The sequence below is a fragment of the Tachypleus tridentatus genome, chromosome 6, assembly GCF_004210375.1.
Source record: "Tachypleus tridentatus isolate NWPU-2018 chromosome 6, ASM421037v1, whole genome shotgun sequence".
Lineage (NCBI taxonomy): Eukaryota > Metazoa > Arthropoda > Merostomata > Xiphosura > Limulidae > Tachypleus > Tachypleus tridentatus.
In genome coordinates, this window is record NC_134830.1 from 152,709,974 (window position 1) to 152,728,399 (window position 18,426).

Consider the following 18,426-nt stretch of genomic DNA (forward strand, 5'->3'; position numbering starts at 1 on the left):
TACACTCTAGAAGAATTACCATTGAAAGTATACAATACGATTATCGGCTCATTTTCACGCGCACTGCTCTATTCCAGATGACACAAACTCGCAGGGATTCCAAAGGCGTTGTCCCTCGACCCTAAGGTGGGTCCGTGGACTCCACACCACATCTCTCTAAGTCCTTGGCTTCCTTCCCTCCCCAGCACTTAGTATGGATCTTCCATTGGATCGGACCTTTTAATTAAGTTTGTTAGCAGAAGTTAAATTTACTTAGAGTGGCTGTACGCACCAGGAACTATGAAGGTATTCATTACATAGATGTACAGTACAGAAAACACTTAAAAATGGTAGTAAGGAAAAGATGGAGCAAACAGACAATTCAGAAAGGATGTGATTTACTTGTGAAACTAAAAGGGAAATAAAATAACATAATAAGGCGAAGGCATACACATCCAGATACATACATCAGGCATACACATCCAGATACATACATCAGGCATACACATCCAGATACGTACATCAAGCATACACATCCAGATACATACATCAGACATACACATCCAGATACATACATCAAGCATACACATCCAGATACATACATCAGGCATACACATCCAGATACATACATCAAGCATACACATCCAGATACATACATCAGGCATACACATCCAGATACGTACATCAGGCATACACATACAGATACATACATCAAGCATACACATCCAGATACATACATCAGGCATACACATCTAAATACATACATCAAGCATACACATCCAGATACATACATCAGACATACACATCCAGATACGTACATCAGGCATACACATCCAGATACATACATCAGACATACACATCCAGATACATACATCAGGCATACACATCCAGATACATACATCACACATACACATCCAGATACATACATCACACATACACATCCAGATACATACATCACACATACACATCCAGATACATACATCACACATACACATCCAGATACATACATCAGGCATACACATCCAAATACATACATCACACATACACATCCAGATACATACATCAGGCATACACATCCAAATACATACATCACACATACACATCCAGATACATACATCAGACATACACATCCAGATACATACATCACACATACACATCCAGATACATACATCACACATACACATCCAGATACATACATCAGACATACACATCCAGATACATACATCACACATACACATCCAGATACATACATCACACATACACATCCAGATACATACATCACACATACACATCCAGATACATACATCAGACATACACATCCAGATACATACATCAGGCATACACATCCAGATACATACATCAGACATACACATCCAGATAATGCATCAGGCATACACATCCAGATACGTACATCAGGCATACACATCCAGATACGTACATCAGGCATACACATCCAGATACATACATCAGGCATACACATCCAGATACATACATCAGACATACACATCCAGATACATACATCAGGCATACACATCCAGATACATACATCAGGTATACACATCCAGATACATGCATCAGGCATACACATCCAGATACATACATCAGGCATACACATCCAGATACGTACATCAGGCATACACATCCAGATACATACATCAGACATACACATCCAGATACATACATCAGGCATACACATCCAGATACATACATCACACATACACATCCAGATACATACATCAAGCATACACATCCAGATACATACATCAGGCATACACATCCAGATACATACATCACACATACACATCCAGATACATACATCAGGCATACACATCCAGATACATACATCAGGCATACACATCCAGATACATACATCAAGCATACACATCCAGATACGTACATCAGACATACACATCCAGATACGTACATCAGGCATACACATCCAGATACGTACATCAGACATACACATCCAGATACGTACATCAGGCATACACATCCAGATACATACATCACACATACACATCCAGATACATACATCACACATACACATCCAGATACATACATCAGGCATACACATCCAGATACATACATCACACATACACATCCAGATACATACATCAGGCATACACATCCAAATACATACATCACGCATACACATCCAGATACATACATCAGGCATACACATCCAAATACATACATCACACATACACATCCAGATACATACATCAGACATACACATCCAGATACATACATCACACATACACATCCAGATACATACATCACACATACACATCCAGATACATACATCAGACATACACATCCAGATACATACATCACACATACACATCCAGATACATACATCACACATACACATCCAGATACATACATCACACATACACATCCAGATACATACATCAGACATACACATCCAGATACATACATCAGGCATACACATCCAGATACATACATCAGACATACACATCCAGATAATGCATCAGGCATACACATCCAGATACGTACATCAGGCATACACATCCAGATACGTACATCAGGCATACACATCCAGATACATACATCAGGCATACACATCCAGATACATACATCAGACATACACATCCAGATACATACATCAGGCATACACATCCAGATACATACATCAGGCATACACATCCAGATACATACATCAGGTATACACATCCAGATACATGCATCAGGCATACACATCCAGATACATACATCAGGCATACACATCCAGATACGTACATCAGGCATACACATCCAGATACATACATCAGACATACACATCCAGATACATACATCAGGCATACACATCCAGATACATACATCACACATACACATCCAGATACATACATCACACATACACATCCAGATACATACATCACACATACACATCCAGATACATACATCAGGCATACACATCCAGATACATACATCAGGCATACACATCCAGATACGTACATCAGGCATACACATCCAGATACGTACATCAGGCATACACATCCAGATACATACATCAGGCATACACATCCAGATACATACATCAGGCATACACATCCAGATACGTACATCAGGCATACACATCCAGATACATACATCAGGCATACACATCCAGATACATACTTCAGGCATACACATCCAGATACATACATCAGGCATACACATCCAGATACATACATCAGACATACACATCCAGATACATACATCAGGCATACACATCCAGATACGTACATCAGACATACACATCCAGATACATACATCAGGCATACACATCCAGATACATACATCAGACATACACATCCAGATACATACATCAGGCACACACATCCAGATACATACATCAAGCATACATATCCAGATACATACATCAAGCATACATATCCAGATACGTACATCAGGCATACACATCCAGATACGTACATCAGGCATACACATCCAGATACGTACATCAAGCATACACATCCAGATACATACATCAGGCATACACATCCAGATACATACATCAAGCATACACATCCAGATACATACATCAGGCATACACATCTAGATACATACATCACACATACACATCCAGATACATACATCACACATACACATCCAGATACATACATCAGACATACACATCCAGATACATACATCAGGCATACACATCCAGATACATACATCAGGCATACACATCCAGATACATACATCAGGCATACACATCCAGATACATACATCAGGCATACACATCCAGATACATACATCAGACATACACATCCAGATACATACATCAGGCATACACATCCAGATACGTACATCAAGCATACACATCCAGATACATACATCAGACATACACATCCAGATACATACATCAGGCATACACATCCAGATACATACATCAGACATACACATCCAGATACATACATCAGGCATACACATCCAGATACATACATCAGACATACACATCCAGATACATGCATCAGGCATACACATCCAGATACGTACATCAGGCATACACATCCAGATACGTACATCAGGCATACACATCCAGATACGTACATCAGGCATACACATCCAGATACATACATCAGGCATACACATCCAGATACATACATCAGGTATACACATCCAGATACATGCATCAGGCATACACATCCAGATACATACATCAGGCATACACATCCAGATACGTACATCAGGCATACACATCCAGATACATACATCAGGCATACACATCCAGATACATACATCAAGCATACACATCCAGATACATACATCAAGCATACACATCCAGATACATACATTCATAAGCGCCATACCGGGAGGAGGGATACGGGACACATTACCTTGAATATTTTTATCGACGCTGCTTTGTTAAACACACATGTTGAAACAAAGTGAAACGTCAAATAACACGACATTCTACGAAATCTGTCACTGTTTGGAATCTAACCCACCACCTTACAAGATCTACGTGTGTGTCTTCTTACAACTGGCGAACCGTTAGAACGATTGACACTAAACCTGGGTGTACCGAAGGGGTGATTTTAACGAGAACATAGAGAAATATTATTACGTCCTCACTGCTGAAACGGGAAACATGTTCAGGGACGGGTTTCGATCCCGTTATCTGCAGGCTGAGATTTGAGCACTTTAACCACCAGGCCATGCCAAGGTGCTTTTAATTTGGTCTAAACAAAGGTGTCCCCACCCAACACACACAACAGTTTGAACCATGTGAACTGGATGCAATTCAAAATAGATGTGGAAGATAAGAACCCATACAAATAAGGTCAGTTAGACTGATGTAAATGTTAGGCCACAAAAGTAGGCCAGATAAGTTGTTTGGGTATTTCAGTTCCCTTCAGTCTACGACTTTATTAATTACAAGGAAAAAGCTTAGAGAACATTTCAGAATGATAATGTATAATATTCATTTGTAATTTTTTTATATAAGCATGTGTATATGTATATATGATGTATTTCACGGTATACCCAAATACTACCTGTCAGTAGTGTGTGGGCGTATTACGCAAAAAATCGGGTTTCGGTGACCGTATTGGGAGAGCACAGATAGTCCATTATGTAGCTCTGCCCGGCAATAATAATCGTAGCGTTGTTTACCACTTAATGTGCTTGTTGTTTTTTTTATAGCAAAGCCACATTGAACCATCTGTAGAGTCCACCGATGGGAATGGAACCCCTGATTTTAGCGTTTTAAATCCGAAGACTCACCGCTGTACGAGCGAGGGGCCCATTTAATGTGCAACATTTCGTTAAATATGTGATATTTAAGACTTAAAATATTGTTTTTTTATATACTTAGTGGATGACTTTAGTTTGGTTTCTGGCTTTAGATAAACAACCCGTGCATTTACGATAATACTACACGTAGTGACATGAGTTACCATACATTCTTAATAACATAAAATACAATAAAAAATTGTAGAGTAATTTATGTCTATAAAAAATCAATAATTATCAATAATAACTGTATTATTATATGGCAAAACGTGCAACATTAACTTAAGTTCTCAGTAAAAAGTCAACAATAGGTAGCTCTTATGTATAACACAATATTTAAAAAAAAAATTCGAAACGTAGAAATATGCGGAACAAATCAACAATTGTTTTTTCTATACTTTGACTTAAACCGATACCGCTAGGTGGCTATCACTACGTATAGATTTTTCTCTCTCTAATTTTGAAAGTGATGAAAATAACCACATTATACCAACTTAAACTTTTGGGAAAAAAAGATATTTACTTGTTTAGAAATCGGGCTTTTTAAAATCCCTCATAGTATTGAATGATTTGAAAGAGTTGAAATAAAAAATCATAATAAATTTTTCACTTTGTGATAAATTTAGGAACTCGACATTTAAGAAAGAAAACTTGAAAATAGGTTGAGTTCAACGTAGATTGTATCAAAATATGGTGCATTTTTTCTAGTATTTGATACTTTATAATTTAAGTTTTTTTTCCTACTTAAACAGAAGCGATGTTTATTTTTGACGTATTTGTACACAACATCATTTAAAAGCCACCAGATGGCGATATGATTGTAATATAGCATTTGATAATTTGCATCTAAAATTATCACGCTTATATGATTGCCTGTACAAGCTTGTTTAACTAAATAACAACGATATTTATTGGTGATGTATTCGTATATAACATCATCTAAGTGCCACCAGATGGCGATATATCGTATAGTTCTTTACAAGTTTATTCATGGGACAATAATACACGTTGCTTAAATTAAGAATAAGGTTAATTTGCATCAAAGAGATGAGTTGGAAGATATCTATTTTCTTGTAAGTCGATGAATGGAGTCGCTGAAATTCCATTAAATATAAGTTTAGGTCGAATTTAAGGGCTTGTAATTAAATAAAATGGCTTTTCGTACGCTTCTTTTGTTTCTTTCAACTGTGAAAATGTTAATTGGTGTTGTTAATTATTTATAATTTCAGAATCAACGACGGATCTCCAACCGAAAATAACGTCATTATTGTTAACACAATGCCGGAACATTTGCCGATTCATCGGGCTCTTGTCGCGGCTAAAGAAGGTGACCTCCAAGGGCTTTACTTACTTAGAAAGAGGCGGGAACTGGTGGCACATATACAAGATGAATTTGGTGCCACGTGTGTGCATTACGCTGCACGTGGAGGAGATGTAAATGTATTAAACTTTTTAGTGAAAAAATGTGGAATGCGAGCGAATGTTCGATCCTTTGTGGGCGCCACCCCAGCTCATGACGCCTCAGCAATGGGAAGAGTGAACGCCCTCGTATGGCTTCTCAAGCACACAGAGTGTACAGTGCAAGACAGGGATAAAGATGGTGCCACCATTCTACATATAGCAGCCAGGTATGGAAAATATTTACTTTATTGAGTTAAAACACAAAGATTTTTACATTCATCTAGCTCGGACCTACGTACGTTTGAAGAATGTTCTGTAAATACGAGCAGTGAAAAATTAGAAATAACTCGGGTTATTTCACAGAACCATCTCTCATGCGCCTCAATATTTTTGGCTCAGAAGTTTGAACTCTGACGTTCAAACGCGAACATGTAGTTAGGTCAAATCATGGTTCACATAATTTATAGCATAAAGATATTGTGACCACACTGGAAAACAAACACAAAAATCCGTGATCTTCCAAGCAAACCTGTACCCACCCCCACATCGCTGAGGTTTGTACTATGGTTGTGATTAAAACCGTATCAGATAACGGTTTGGTTTGTAGTTAAGCACAAAACTACGTAGTGGTCTATCTGTGCTATACCCAGCACGGGTATCGAATCCCACTTTTTAGCGTGCCACTGGAGGGGTGAAGACAACGTGCTTAAAAACAAGATATTTAAACGAGAACATTCAAAGTTAATGGTTGATAATAAAACGTTCAATTTTCATTTCTCTAAAATTAAATTACTGACTACAGCTAACTTTCGAAGGTGTAGTAACACTGTTAAGACTAAGTGTACAGCTTGGTGAAATCGAGAGAAAAAACATTCGCAGAAAAAAATATGTATGTAGTGTTTTTAATTCACAGAAGTTAAATAATTAGATTATTCCACTTATATACGTGATTATTGACATCGTATATGACTGTTCATATAATGTTACATATAATCGCATATTATTGAAATAAACAACTAAGTTAAACACGTTTTGTCTTTGGATATTAAAATTGTGTTGCTTTTCTACCGTGACTTTACTTTTGGCCATCATTTGGTGGACGATGGCCCATTGTGAAATACGGACAAAATAAATATTTTCTTTCTTTTATTACAAACGTTTTTCCTTCCTTTAATTCCCTTCTAGATAAGAAATAAAGCGTATAAAGATTAAATAAAGAGTCTGTCCTTCGCTAAATATCTTATCATTATCTTTGGTGCAAGAGGTAGTTTGCCCAAACCAGATGAATCTAAAATGGAAGACAATGTCATTCCCATATACTCCAAAAATGTCATTATTTCGCCAGATAACAAACTAAACATTCTCGGTTTTTCGTTATATGTTTTCAGAAATCTAATAAAGGAAAGTTTTTATCTGAAACTTCTCTTCTGTTTAACTTTATACACACCGAAAGGAATCGAACCTCTTTGTAATTCCGTAAATTTACTGCTAGTTCGTCGGTGGGCGTTTTGAAGGAACTGATAAGTTATTCAAACACCAAAATAGTATGTATTCATTACTACTTGTAGTGTTAATCCCGTCATATTAGTATGTATTCATTACTACTTGTAGTGTTAATCCCGTCATATTAGTATGTATTCATTACTACTTGCAGTGTTAATCTCGTCATGTTAGTATGTATTCATTACTACTTGCAGTGTTAATCTCGTCATATTAGTATGCATTCATTACTACTTGCAGTGTTAATCTCGTCATATTAGTATGTATTCATTACTACTTGCAGTGTTAATCTCGTCTCCAGGTGACACCAGAAGAGAATTATCGTCAAACAAATGTTTGTTTGTTTGTTTGTTTTGGAATTTCGCACAAAGCAACTCGAGGGCTATCTGTGGTAGCCGTCCCTACTTTAGCAGTGTAAGACTAGAGGGAAGGCAGCTAGTCATCACCACCCACCGCCAACTCTTGGGCTACTCTTTTACCAACGAATAGTGGGATTGACCGTCACATTATAACGCCCCCACGGCTGGGAGGGCGAGCATGTTTTGGCGCGACTTGGGCGCGAACCCGCGACCCTCAGATTACAAAGCGCCAGGCCATGCCAGGCCCCAAATGTTTGACAGAAACATCTTAAGGGTAATAAACTTAAGAGTGTGAAAACTTTAGATTGTGGAATGTTCCCTATGGAATGGATCCCCATGTAGGTCATAGTGCAAACAGTCCAGTTTGAGCCTTTGCTATTAAATCAAATTACCGAAAAACATTAGAGACATAAATAGATACATGACAACTACAATTCGCGTTGCTTGCAATGCACAATGTTTTGTAAATCGAGTCTGTATATATATAGTTTATTCCTCTAGGCTAGCTAGTTAAGGAGCTATTGCATATTCAGTGTTAATAGTGAACTATGTAGTCTTACTGTCGTGTATCAGCCTATTGTTCTGTTTTGTTTTATTCAGCTTTGTCACACATTAAATGTTACGAAACTAAATAATGCTACCTCGGAAGCAAACAAACAACGACAAGATAAAGTTAGGAATTTCCATAGCATACTGAGTAGATAGTGGATTTATATGAGTTGTGTATGAATTTGTTCTTACAATATTCCTTAACGCTTTGCAAGTTTTGAATTTCGCACAATGCTACACGAGGGCTATCTGTGCTAGTCGTCCCTAATTTAGAAGTGTAAGACCAGAGGGAAGGCAGCTAGTCATCATCATCACCCACCGCTAACTCTTGGGCTACTCTTTTACCAACGAATAGTGGGATTGACCGTGACATAATAAGGCCCCTACGGCTGAAAGGGTGAGCAGGTTTGGTGTGACGGGGATTCGAACTTGCGACCCTCGGATTACGAGTCGAGTGCCTTAACCACCTGGCCATGCCGGGCCTCCTTTTTGTAAGTTAACACTTAAAGACAACGAGGCTATAGTGTATTCTTTTTTTTTCGTTATTACTTCGATTAAGTTTTATCAGCTCTAATAAAAAAAATTATCCTTAAAATTATTAACAAAAACTTTCGTTGACGTTAACCTGTTGACTGTCAACTATTTCAGCTGGTACGGCAACTCCGAACCAAGTTCAAAATACAACTCTAATGCTTCTTCATTTTGTAACCTATTTCGTAACGCCATTTTGGATCGAAAGTGAAACAATATGTAAGTAGGTCAAATGCATGTATGGTGCTGACATCTAGCGTTGAAGTTAGATATTATTGAGAACGCTTTAACTCGTCTGTGTTACCGATCGGCTTGGACGAGTTATCCCGTCTACGGCACTGAACAGGTTGAGGAAGACTGTATAACAATACTCCGATCATAATATATATTTGCGATAACCAATGTGTTTATGTTGCAATACACCGGGATTAGGGTAAGGATCTTAAAGCTGTATTATTAACACGATTATGGCATTTTGTTTAGCCTTCTGGTTATTTTGTTTTGTTAACTAAGCCTGTGCAATTATAACTTAGCCTTATTTTCTTAAGCTGGCTGAATCTCGAGAGATATTTTTGGAATTACGGCTAAAAATATCGATAACAAATAATTATCCAATACAATCTAATAAACATAACTCTCTAGTGTATTTATCTCTACTGTTAATTGTTTCAGTTAGTTTTAGTCCTACTGTGTCTGAAATTTATGTTAGTATTTATAAGAAATAAGGTCCTGCATGTCCAGGTGTGATGTCGGTATTAGGCTAGCTTTCTGCTTGCGTTAATAAATTTAAAATCTATCGTATAAGTCTGTAACAGCAATATGTTTGTTGCCACCACCGACAGAGTTTGCTTTCATTTTGTTTTCATATAGTACCATTAAGATATAGGCCACTCTGTGACGTAATTCGACGTACGTACCTCTCTCTCCCTGATCGGAAACTGTGTGACAAATTTGACATCACAGAGTAAACTTGTTTGTGATTCTACGAAAAGATTTTAAAGCAGTCCTCGGAAATATCTGATTGAATGTTTTCTTTTTTCAACCAGGGTCTGACGTTTCATTTAATAAACAACTCATAATAAATACATAAATAAATTTAGATGATTAGAATTTGGGTTTTGCTTCGATAACATATTTTTGCACTTTGTCACTTTTGTTCTTTGTGTTTTTAATTCAGTGCTCAGTAGTAATGTTTGGTGTGTTGTATCTTTATAATAGTCACACACATATGTTAAGTCTAGTTTAATTCGTTTGTCGCAAAAATAGTCAAGTGAAATATTATACACTTTGCCTATTAGGGTTAACCTGTTTATATATCAGTGTTAAATTTCAATAAATCTAGCAATTCATTAATAATAATAAACGAAAGGGTTTTCTTAGCTTAAGTAAAACTTCTTTACAATTGACAGCTCAAATATTATTTTATTTTATCTATAGTAATTTATTCTTTCGATAATATTCAAATTCTACTTCTTAGGATTTGATAGTCTTAAACAAAACCATCGTTTCAAAGTGACACATCAGTATGTCTGTGGACTTACAACTCTATAAGTGATGTTTCGATACCCATAATGGGCAGAGCACAGAGAGCACGTTCTGTAACTTTGTGCTCAACTTCAAATAAATTTGAACAAAAGCAATTTATTGTGCTGCCATCTAGTGCTTATAATTCAAAATAAGTCCGTTCATTGAAACATTTGAGTCACAGTATTTACCGTAACATGTAGATACCGATTCATAGCCATTCGTAAGTTCATGTTTGATTTAAGATTACTTTTCATGCCTAATAAAAATACGGTAATATTTTATCAGAATCTTTTATGATCCAGAATGTTTATAAATGCAACTGCTACACTAAACGTTGAATAGAACCCTGTCTGATAGAGATACCATGAATATTGTTTGGTATGTTTTCACCATAAGAAGCAAGTCGATCTGCCTCACAGTAACTCAACATCAAGTGTGTAGTTTAAAACACTGCAAACTGGGTTTGGATACCTGTGATTGGCAGAGCACAAATAGCCCTTCGTGTAGAAGTTTCCTGCTTGACAGCCAACAAACCAAACAAATCAGCCGAGTAATGGAAGAGGCGGTTAAAAAGTACTAACCTCAGAAGAAGTCTACTAGGATCGGTTTTGCTTGATTAATTATACATTGTTTATCTTTACATATTTTTCTTTATCATGTTCTCGTGGTAATTTTTAAAAAATATTCAGCTGTGACAATGATAGAGATATTTTTCCTTTTTCTAAAAATGTTTAAAACGTTTTATTTATAGTACGTAAAATATTCAGAAGGGACACTACCCCAAATTAACAGTTTCCTATTATTATGATGGAAAGAAACACAAATTCATTTTCATAAAAACATATGACGAATGGCCCTGCATGGCCAGGTGGATAAGGCACTCGACTCGTATCCTGAGGGTCGCGGGTTCGAGTCCCCCTCACACCAAACTTGTTTGCCCTCTCAGCCATGGGGGCGTCAAAATGTGACAGTGAATCCAACTATTAGTTAGTGAAACAGTAGCCCAAGAGTCGGCGGTGGGTGCCTTCCCTCTAGTCTTACGCTGGCAAATCAGGGACGGCTAGCGCAGATAGTCCTCGTGTAGCTTCGCGCGAAATTCAAAACAGACATATGACAAAACAAGGAACAAGCCCTGGTGATAGTGCGTAAGATATTTTACGTCTTGTCAGTATTTTAAATTTATCGAAAGTAGTAGATAACTTTAGTAGTTTTCCTCTTAATAAATTTGCATTAGTTAGTTTTTCTTTTAGCAAAGCTACATTGGGCTATTTGCTGTGTCTACCGAGGTAAATCCAACCCATGATATCAACGTTGTAAATCAGTAGACTTACCGCTGTCCCAGCGAGGGACAACAGATTGCGAGTAGAACGCCCCCTAACCAACAAGTAAAAAATATAAATTCAGATAATTTTACATACGTCGTCAGTTCACGTATCGAAGGAATAACGAACTATGAAATGTGGATGTAAACAATGATTGGAACAACTTGTATAATGTTCACATTGTCGGTTTTAATTTTAGCTCGTATAAATGTATTTAGGCCAATAAAATAATATTGTTTGTTTGTTTCTCCGAAGTTAAGCTCAAAATTACACAAAGTGTTAGTTGCTCTGGGCTCATAACATGTATCGAAACCCACTTTCTAACGTTATAAACCCATAAACAGCTAATGGGAGCAACACATACCCTACTAACTATCTTAAAATACGGATGTAAAGGTATAGTGTATTGCATTAAGGGCTGGAGCGACCTAGTGATTGACGTACCGACCTGTGAATAAGAGGGTTCGAGTCTCGTCGTCATGTTTTACACTAAAACCCTACTTTTCTATTTGAGCATCATCATCCAAGAGTTGGCGGTAGGTGTCTTTGGTTAGCTCTCTACTCTCTAGTTTATCAACTCAAAATTAGAGATGGTTGGCGCAGATACCCTGAATGTAGTTTTGCCCGAATTTCCAATACAAGCAATCAATACCAATGCAATAAAGGCATACTGTCTAAAGTGTTTGAGTACTGTTGCGTGGTGAAAGAAAAGGCCGGTAAAGGTTCCACCTGGTGATAGATTCTGAAATTAAAATTAGGCTTAAATCCATATAACATATTCATTCTGTAAGAGAACGAAAGCTTTTAATGTAGATGTCAAACTGACACAACACATTTTGACGTAACAGGTTTTGAGCAATAAGTGTAATAATGGTGGTAACAACCATCCATGCACAGCCATCATGGAAAGCTAAAGTTCGAAGAGTTCGAAGATTCTTTTACCTATAAAAGAGTATTTGACAAAAGTTGGTGTGGGTGGGTGCCTGATTACCATTGGCGAACCGCTCGACCGATTGTCACCAAAGTTAGCAGTTATATTAAGGAATTCCAGGGTTTTAACAAATGCTTTAGAATATCGACTCCTACGCCCTTCTCCATAGGTTGAATGGGTACGCCAACCTAGGCCTTAATGAGCTGAACGTGACGGACTCTGACAATATGATTCTATGACTGATGTCTCGTTACCACCACACATACAAAAACAATAAAGTTAAAAAGGAAATACTACTCGCGCTTTGGGTACGTTATAAAACTGACTGTCAAATCCTACTTTTCGATCTGAAAAGAGTAGTCAAAGAGCCGGAACCGGAATAGGTGGTGCTTAGCTTTCCATCATGAACGAAGTTCATCATAAACAAATGCTAAAATAGTGAATGTTACATAGATACTTGTAGGCGTTTTTAAAGTTTGTTTCACTATTAGTGGCTTACCACACTTGTGTGAAATGTCCAAGATTTGTGGTAGTTTCACTATTAGTAGAAACCCGGCATGACCAGGTGGTTAAGGCGATCGTCTCATAATCCGGAGGTCGAGGGTTTGAATCCCCGTCGCACCAAACATGCTCGCCCTTTCAGCCGTGGAGGCGTTATTATGTGACGGTCGATCCCACTATTAGTTGGTAAAAGAGTAGCCCAAGAGTTGACGGTGGGTGTGATGACTAGCTGGCTTCCCTCTAGTCTTACACTGCTAAATTAGGGACGGCTAGCGCAAATAGTCCTCGTGTAGCTTCGCGCGAAATTCAAAAACAAACAAACAAACAAAACTATTAGTGATTTATCACACTTGTGTGAAATCTCCAAGATTTGTGGTGGTTTCACTATTAGTGGTGTATCACACTTGTGTGAAATCTCCAAGATTTGTGGTGGTTTCACTATTGGTTGTTTACATTTGTTGCTGTCTCATTATTCACAGTTATAAAACATAGCTTTCAAGACATATTTTCATATCAAATTACCCATTACTTAATGAATTAGATATTACTGAGGTCAGCTATACTGATGAGTTTCAGGTATGAAACAAGGGACAACAAGTAAAAGTGTAAGCCTAAAGACTAAACGATTGGTTGGTTTAATGCAAAGGTTTAATGAGCAACAGAACATCCGTGTTGAGCCAACCACAGGTAATGAGCCCTGATTTTCAACGTTATAAGCCCGAACCTTTTTCTTTCCCTAAGCCACCAGTAAAGTGTGTGTGTGTGTGGGGTGGTGGTGATGGAGGATAAGGCTGAAGATAATAAATTCAAGAACAGACTTAAGTAAAATTCTGTATGTTACAGTGGTAGCGCCACACAAATAACTGGGCATGCGTAATGACTTAGTATCTACATGTATTTTGAAAGCCATAAATGTGATCGTAAAGCATGTTACTGACCTGACAGATGCTTATTTTCACGTCTCATGTACAAAAGTATTTTGTTACAGAAATAAATTATGAAAGCATGGTACGTATTACAGAAATAAATTATGTGTTAACTAACGGAATAATATAAAACATACATTACCCACGAAAAGCAGTTTCAAGGGATTTGTTCGCATTACTTTTGTGAACTATCTGTTATTTGCTTAAATAAACAGCATCAGAGTCTTATTTCAGAATGTTCTCAGTTGGTATAAGTATCTATATCTTTATTAATGTATTCATAGTGACTGGAGAACATAGTTATTACGATAACAATCATGTTTATATATGAAGAAAAATAAAAACCTTGAAAAGTGGCCCCAGGGTTAATATGTTGCCTGTTTCATAACGCTTCGTGAATATACACCAGAAATGACTGGTATACGTTTAGAGAAATTAAATATATACTTTTTTTCTGCCTATGATCTGCAACATTAATACTACAAATAGACGACCTTATAACAACCGAAACGTAGTTGTTATTTTATTAGCCATCGACGTTTCGTTGTACAGTTTATTTAGAAGCGTTCGCCAAAAAACCGAAACTGACAGCACAAAACTGCACGTGGTCTAGGTAACGAAAATTTGAAGTTTTGTACCGTCAGTTTCGGTTTTAGTGTACACTTCATAACGAAGCTGTAAAGCGAAACGTGAAGTGTTTAACTAAATAAAAACTATATTATAAATTCGTTTATCTCTAGTATTAATAAGTCTTCCGTACACCAGTGTTAACTACAGAAAACAAACAATTTAAGATTTTTTTTTAATACTCACTAATAAGTTGGTTTCTAAAATGAGAAGGCTGTGTAGATTTATTATAATTATCGAAGTATTGTGAGGTGGAAACGATATGGGGAAACTAACCAATTAAAGGTGGTATAAGATTCGAAACTTGTTCATTTTAAAATAAGCAAGATAAAATCAAATCATTATTTTTACAACGTTTTTTAACTTTAACGTGGTAGCCTCAGTCGTTGTTGTGTGTGACTAATGCCAGGTTATTCTGGTGACACGTCGTAAAAATAACTATTTTATTTTGTATATCCGATGATAAACATGTTGTGGAAAATTGAGGAAAATATTTGGCCATATATTATATTTCTACAGCTTATAATTCTAGTTTGTTTTTCAATAAAAACAAACAAACTTACGTGCTTGAAATTAATCACATTAGTGAGCAAAGACTTTGAACCTGTTTTAAAAACAAATATTTTTGTGGAAGTTCTAACTTGCAATACTGAATACGTGAGTAAACTCGAAATGAAACTCAAAGAGCTTGTTTTTATTAAAAACAAAGCTACACAATGGGCTATCTGTGTTGAGCCCACCGCGGGTATCGTAACTCCTTTCTTAGCAGAATAAGTCTATAGACTGAACCACCAGAGGCCCTAAAATAGTTAATAAACAAGTGTACGTTTTGGTCTACCTTAAAAAGTGTTAGGATTGGTAAGTATGACACGTGGTTTCACGGATTACTTAAATTTAGATTTTTGTTATTAGATTGAACCATAGGTGTCGGAACCGGGAGGCACTGAGGACAAGTAGTCGTTTCATCTGTGAAATTGTCACTTTTAGCACAGTAAATAAGGTGCTCCCCCTAACAATTTATATCTGTTCCATAAAATATAATAAAAATTTAGTTGTCAGTACTAGTTTTGTCTTATTTTTTCATTAATAATTAATTTGTTCCATTAAAACCTCATGTGGCCGTGGTATGGTGACAGGTTCTCACTCATGGACACTCACATGACTCCCGGTGTAATATTTTCACAGTGTAAACTGACAGGAAGTCTATTGAAAGTCTGAATTTCGATTCAATACAAAGGTAACTGTCACTATAAAACCGGTGTTTCAATGGTCTCTGGTCTCAGTATTAGCCTAGCGCAACGTAATGCACCTTAAGCCTACTTTTTTTGTTCTCTTTAAGTGAGACACCAAACCGTTGTCTGCTCCAAGATAACACTATCTAGAAATGTTTCGAACATTTCTGGACTGAAAAAACAAAGAGAGTTATTCAGAGTCACGTGTCTCTGTCTTGTTTACGGTTCGTTTATTCTTTTAAATAAAAAACTTCTGCAAGGAATAAATTACTGTTGTTTCTGTACGACCAGGAACAGGACCGTTTCAAATGATCCTGAGAACGAGAGTTCTAGAGGGCGGTCACGTGGGATCGTGGACGTGAAACAGTGTGACTAATGTGTACAGTTCAATGTCAATGTAACTTAGATCTTCTCTTTACCAATCAGAATGCACGTCTATCACAAAAAATAACAAAAAAAGATAACATGGCGGAAAGAGAACGATTAGTACAAAAATAATTTTCAGAAAATATTGTTTCACCATAAGCCAGAGGTCACGGGATACGGAAGGAGAGAAAAATATGAAAAACAACATTTTTTCTTCTGAAAGCATGCTTCCTGTAGCAGTATTAATGTTACAGAAATTATAAAAAATGTGAAGATTTAATACGTTATAAAATTTGATAGTAAGTTCGAATTGAAGTTTCTTCGTTTTTGAATTTCTCGCAAAGCTACTTGAGGGCTATCTGCGCTAGCCGTTTCTAATTTAGCAGTGTAAGACTAGAGGGAAGGCAGCTAGTCATCACCACCCACTGTCAACTCTTAGGCTACTCTTTTACCAACGAATAGTGGGATTGACCGTCACATTATAACGCCCCACGGCTGAAAGGGCGAGCATGTTTGGTGTGACTGGATTTGGCTCCGCGACCTTCGGATTACGAGTCCAACGTCTTAACATACTTGGCCATGCCGGGTCATGCGAATTGAAGTAAACAAAGTAAACACACAGACACGCCACGTTATCACAACATTAACTGTGAAACTGGTAATAACTTGTTGTTGTTGTTACGGGAAATGTCCTCTCGATAGGTCTCTAGTAATTTTATGGACTTACACCGCTGAAATGTGGGATTCGATTACCAGTGGTGGAGAGAAGGCAAACAGTACATTGTATAGCACTGCGATGAAGCACTCAGTAATGTTGTGAATGACAACATTATGAATTCAATCTGTGTGGATTGTAGAAATATGTCATGACGTTTTGGATCTGTGTGATAAGGACCTGATGGATCTAGATAACAGCACCAGCAAAGCCCAGACAGGTGCAATCCACATATACCCCTGCCATCCAGACAGAGGTGAAATCCACAGATACAGTACTCCTACCATCCAGACAGAGGTGAAATCCACAGATACAGTACTCCTACCATCCAGACAGGTGCAATCCACAGATGCCCCTAACCTAGATTCTTTTCATTCAAATATCTGTGTGAGTTCCTTTAAACTTAACTAAGTAAACGATTTATATTTGACACCAAGTGTGGATCTTAATGCCTAACAAATCTCAAATCATCTTTTCGTAGGTTTCTGCTTTAGTTTGCGTACGTGTGCCCAGTTTATGTCACAGTTTATTGTATTTGCGCGTCGCGCCAAACATGCTCGCCCTCCCAGCCGTGGGGGCGTTATAATGTGACGGTCAATCCCACTATTCGTTGGTAAAAGAGTAGCCCAAGAGTTGGCGGTGGGTGGTGATGACTAGCTGCCTTCCCTCTAGTCTTACACTGCTAAATTAGGGACGGCTAACACAGATAGCCCTTGAGT

At 37.4% G+C, this 18,426-nt stretch overlaps 1 protein-coding gene across 6 annotated transcripts in view; it reads left to right on the forward strand.

Moving 5' to 3' along the window:
- LOC143254101 (uncharacterized) overlaps positions 1 to 18,426 on the forward strand; it is a 105,135-nt gene that overhangs the window by 28,416 nt on the left and 58,293 nt on the right. For all 6 annotated transcript variants that reach the window (XM_076508877.1, XM_076508875.1, XM_076508881.1 and 3 more), the window contains exon 2: positions 6,450 to 6,848. In XM_076508877.1, coding sequence (XP_076364992.1) covers positions 6,499 to 6,848 — 350 coding nt within the window. In that variant the 5' untranslated portion in view covers positions 6,450 to 6,498. The remainder of the gene's footprint in view (positions 1 to 6,449; positions 6,849 to 18,426) is intronic.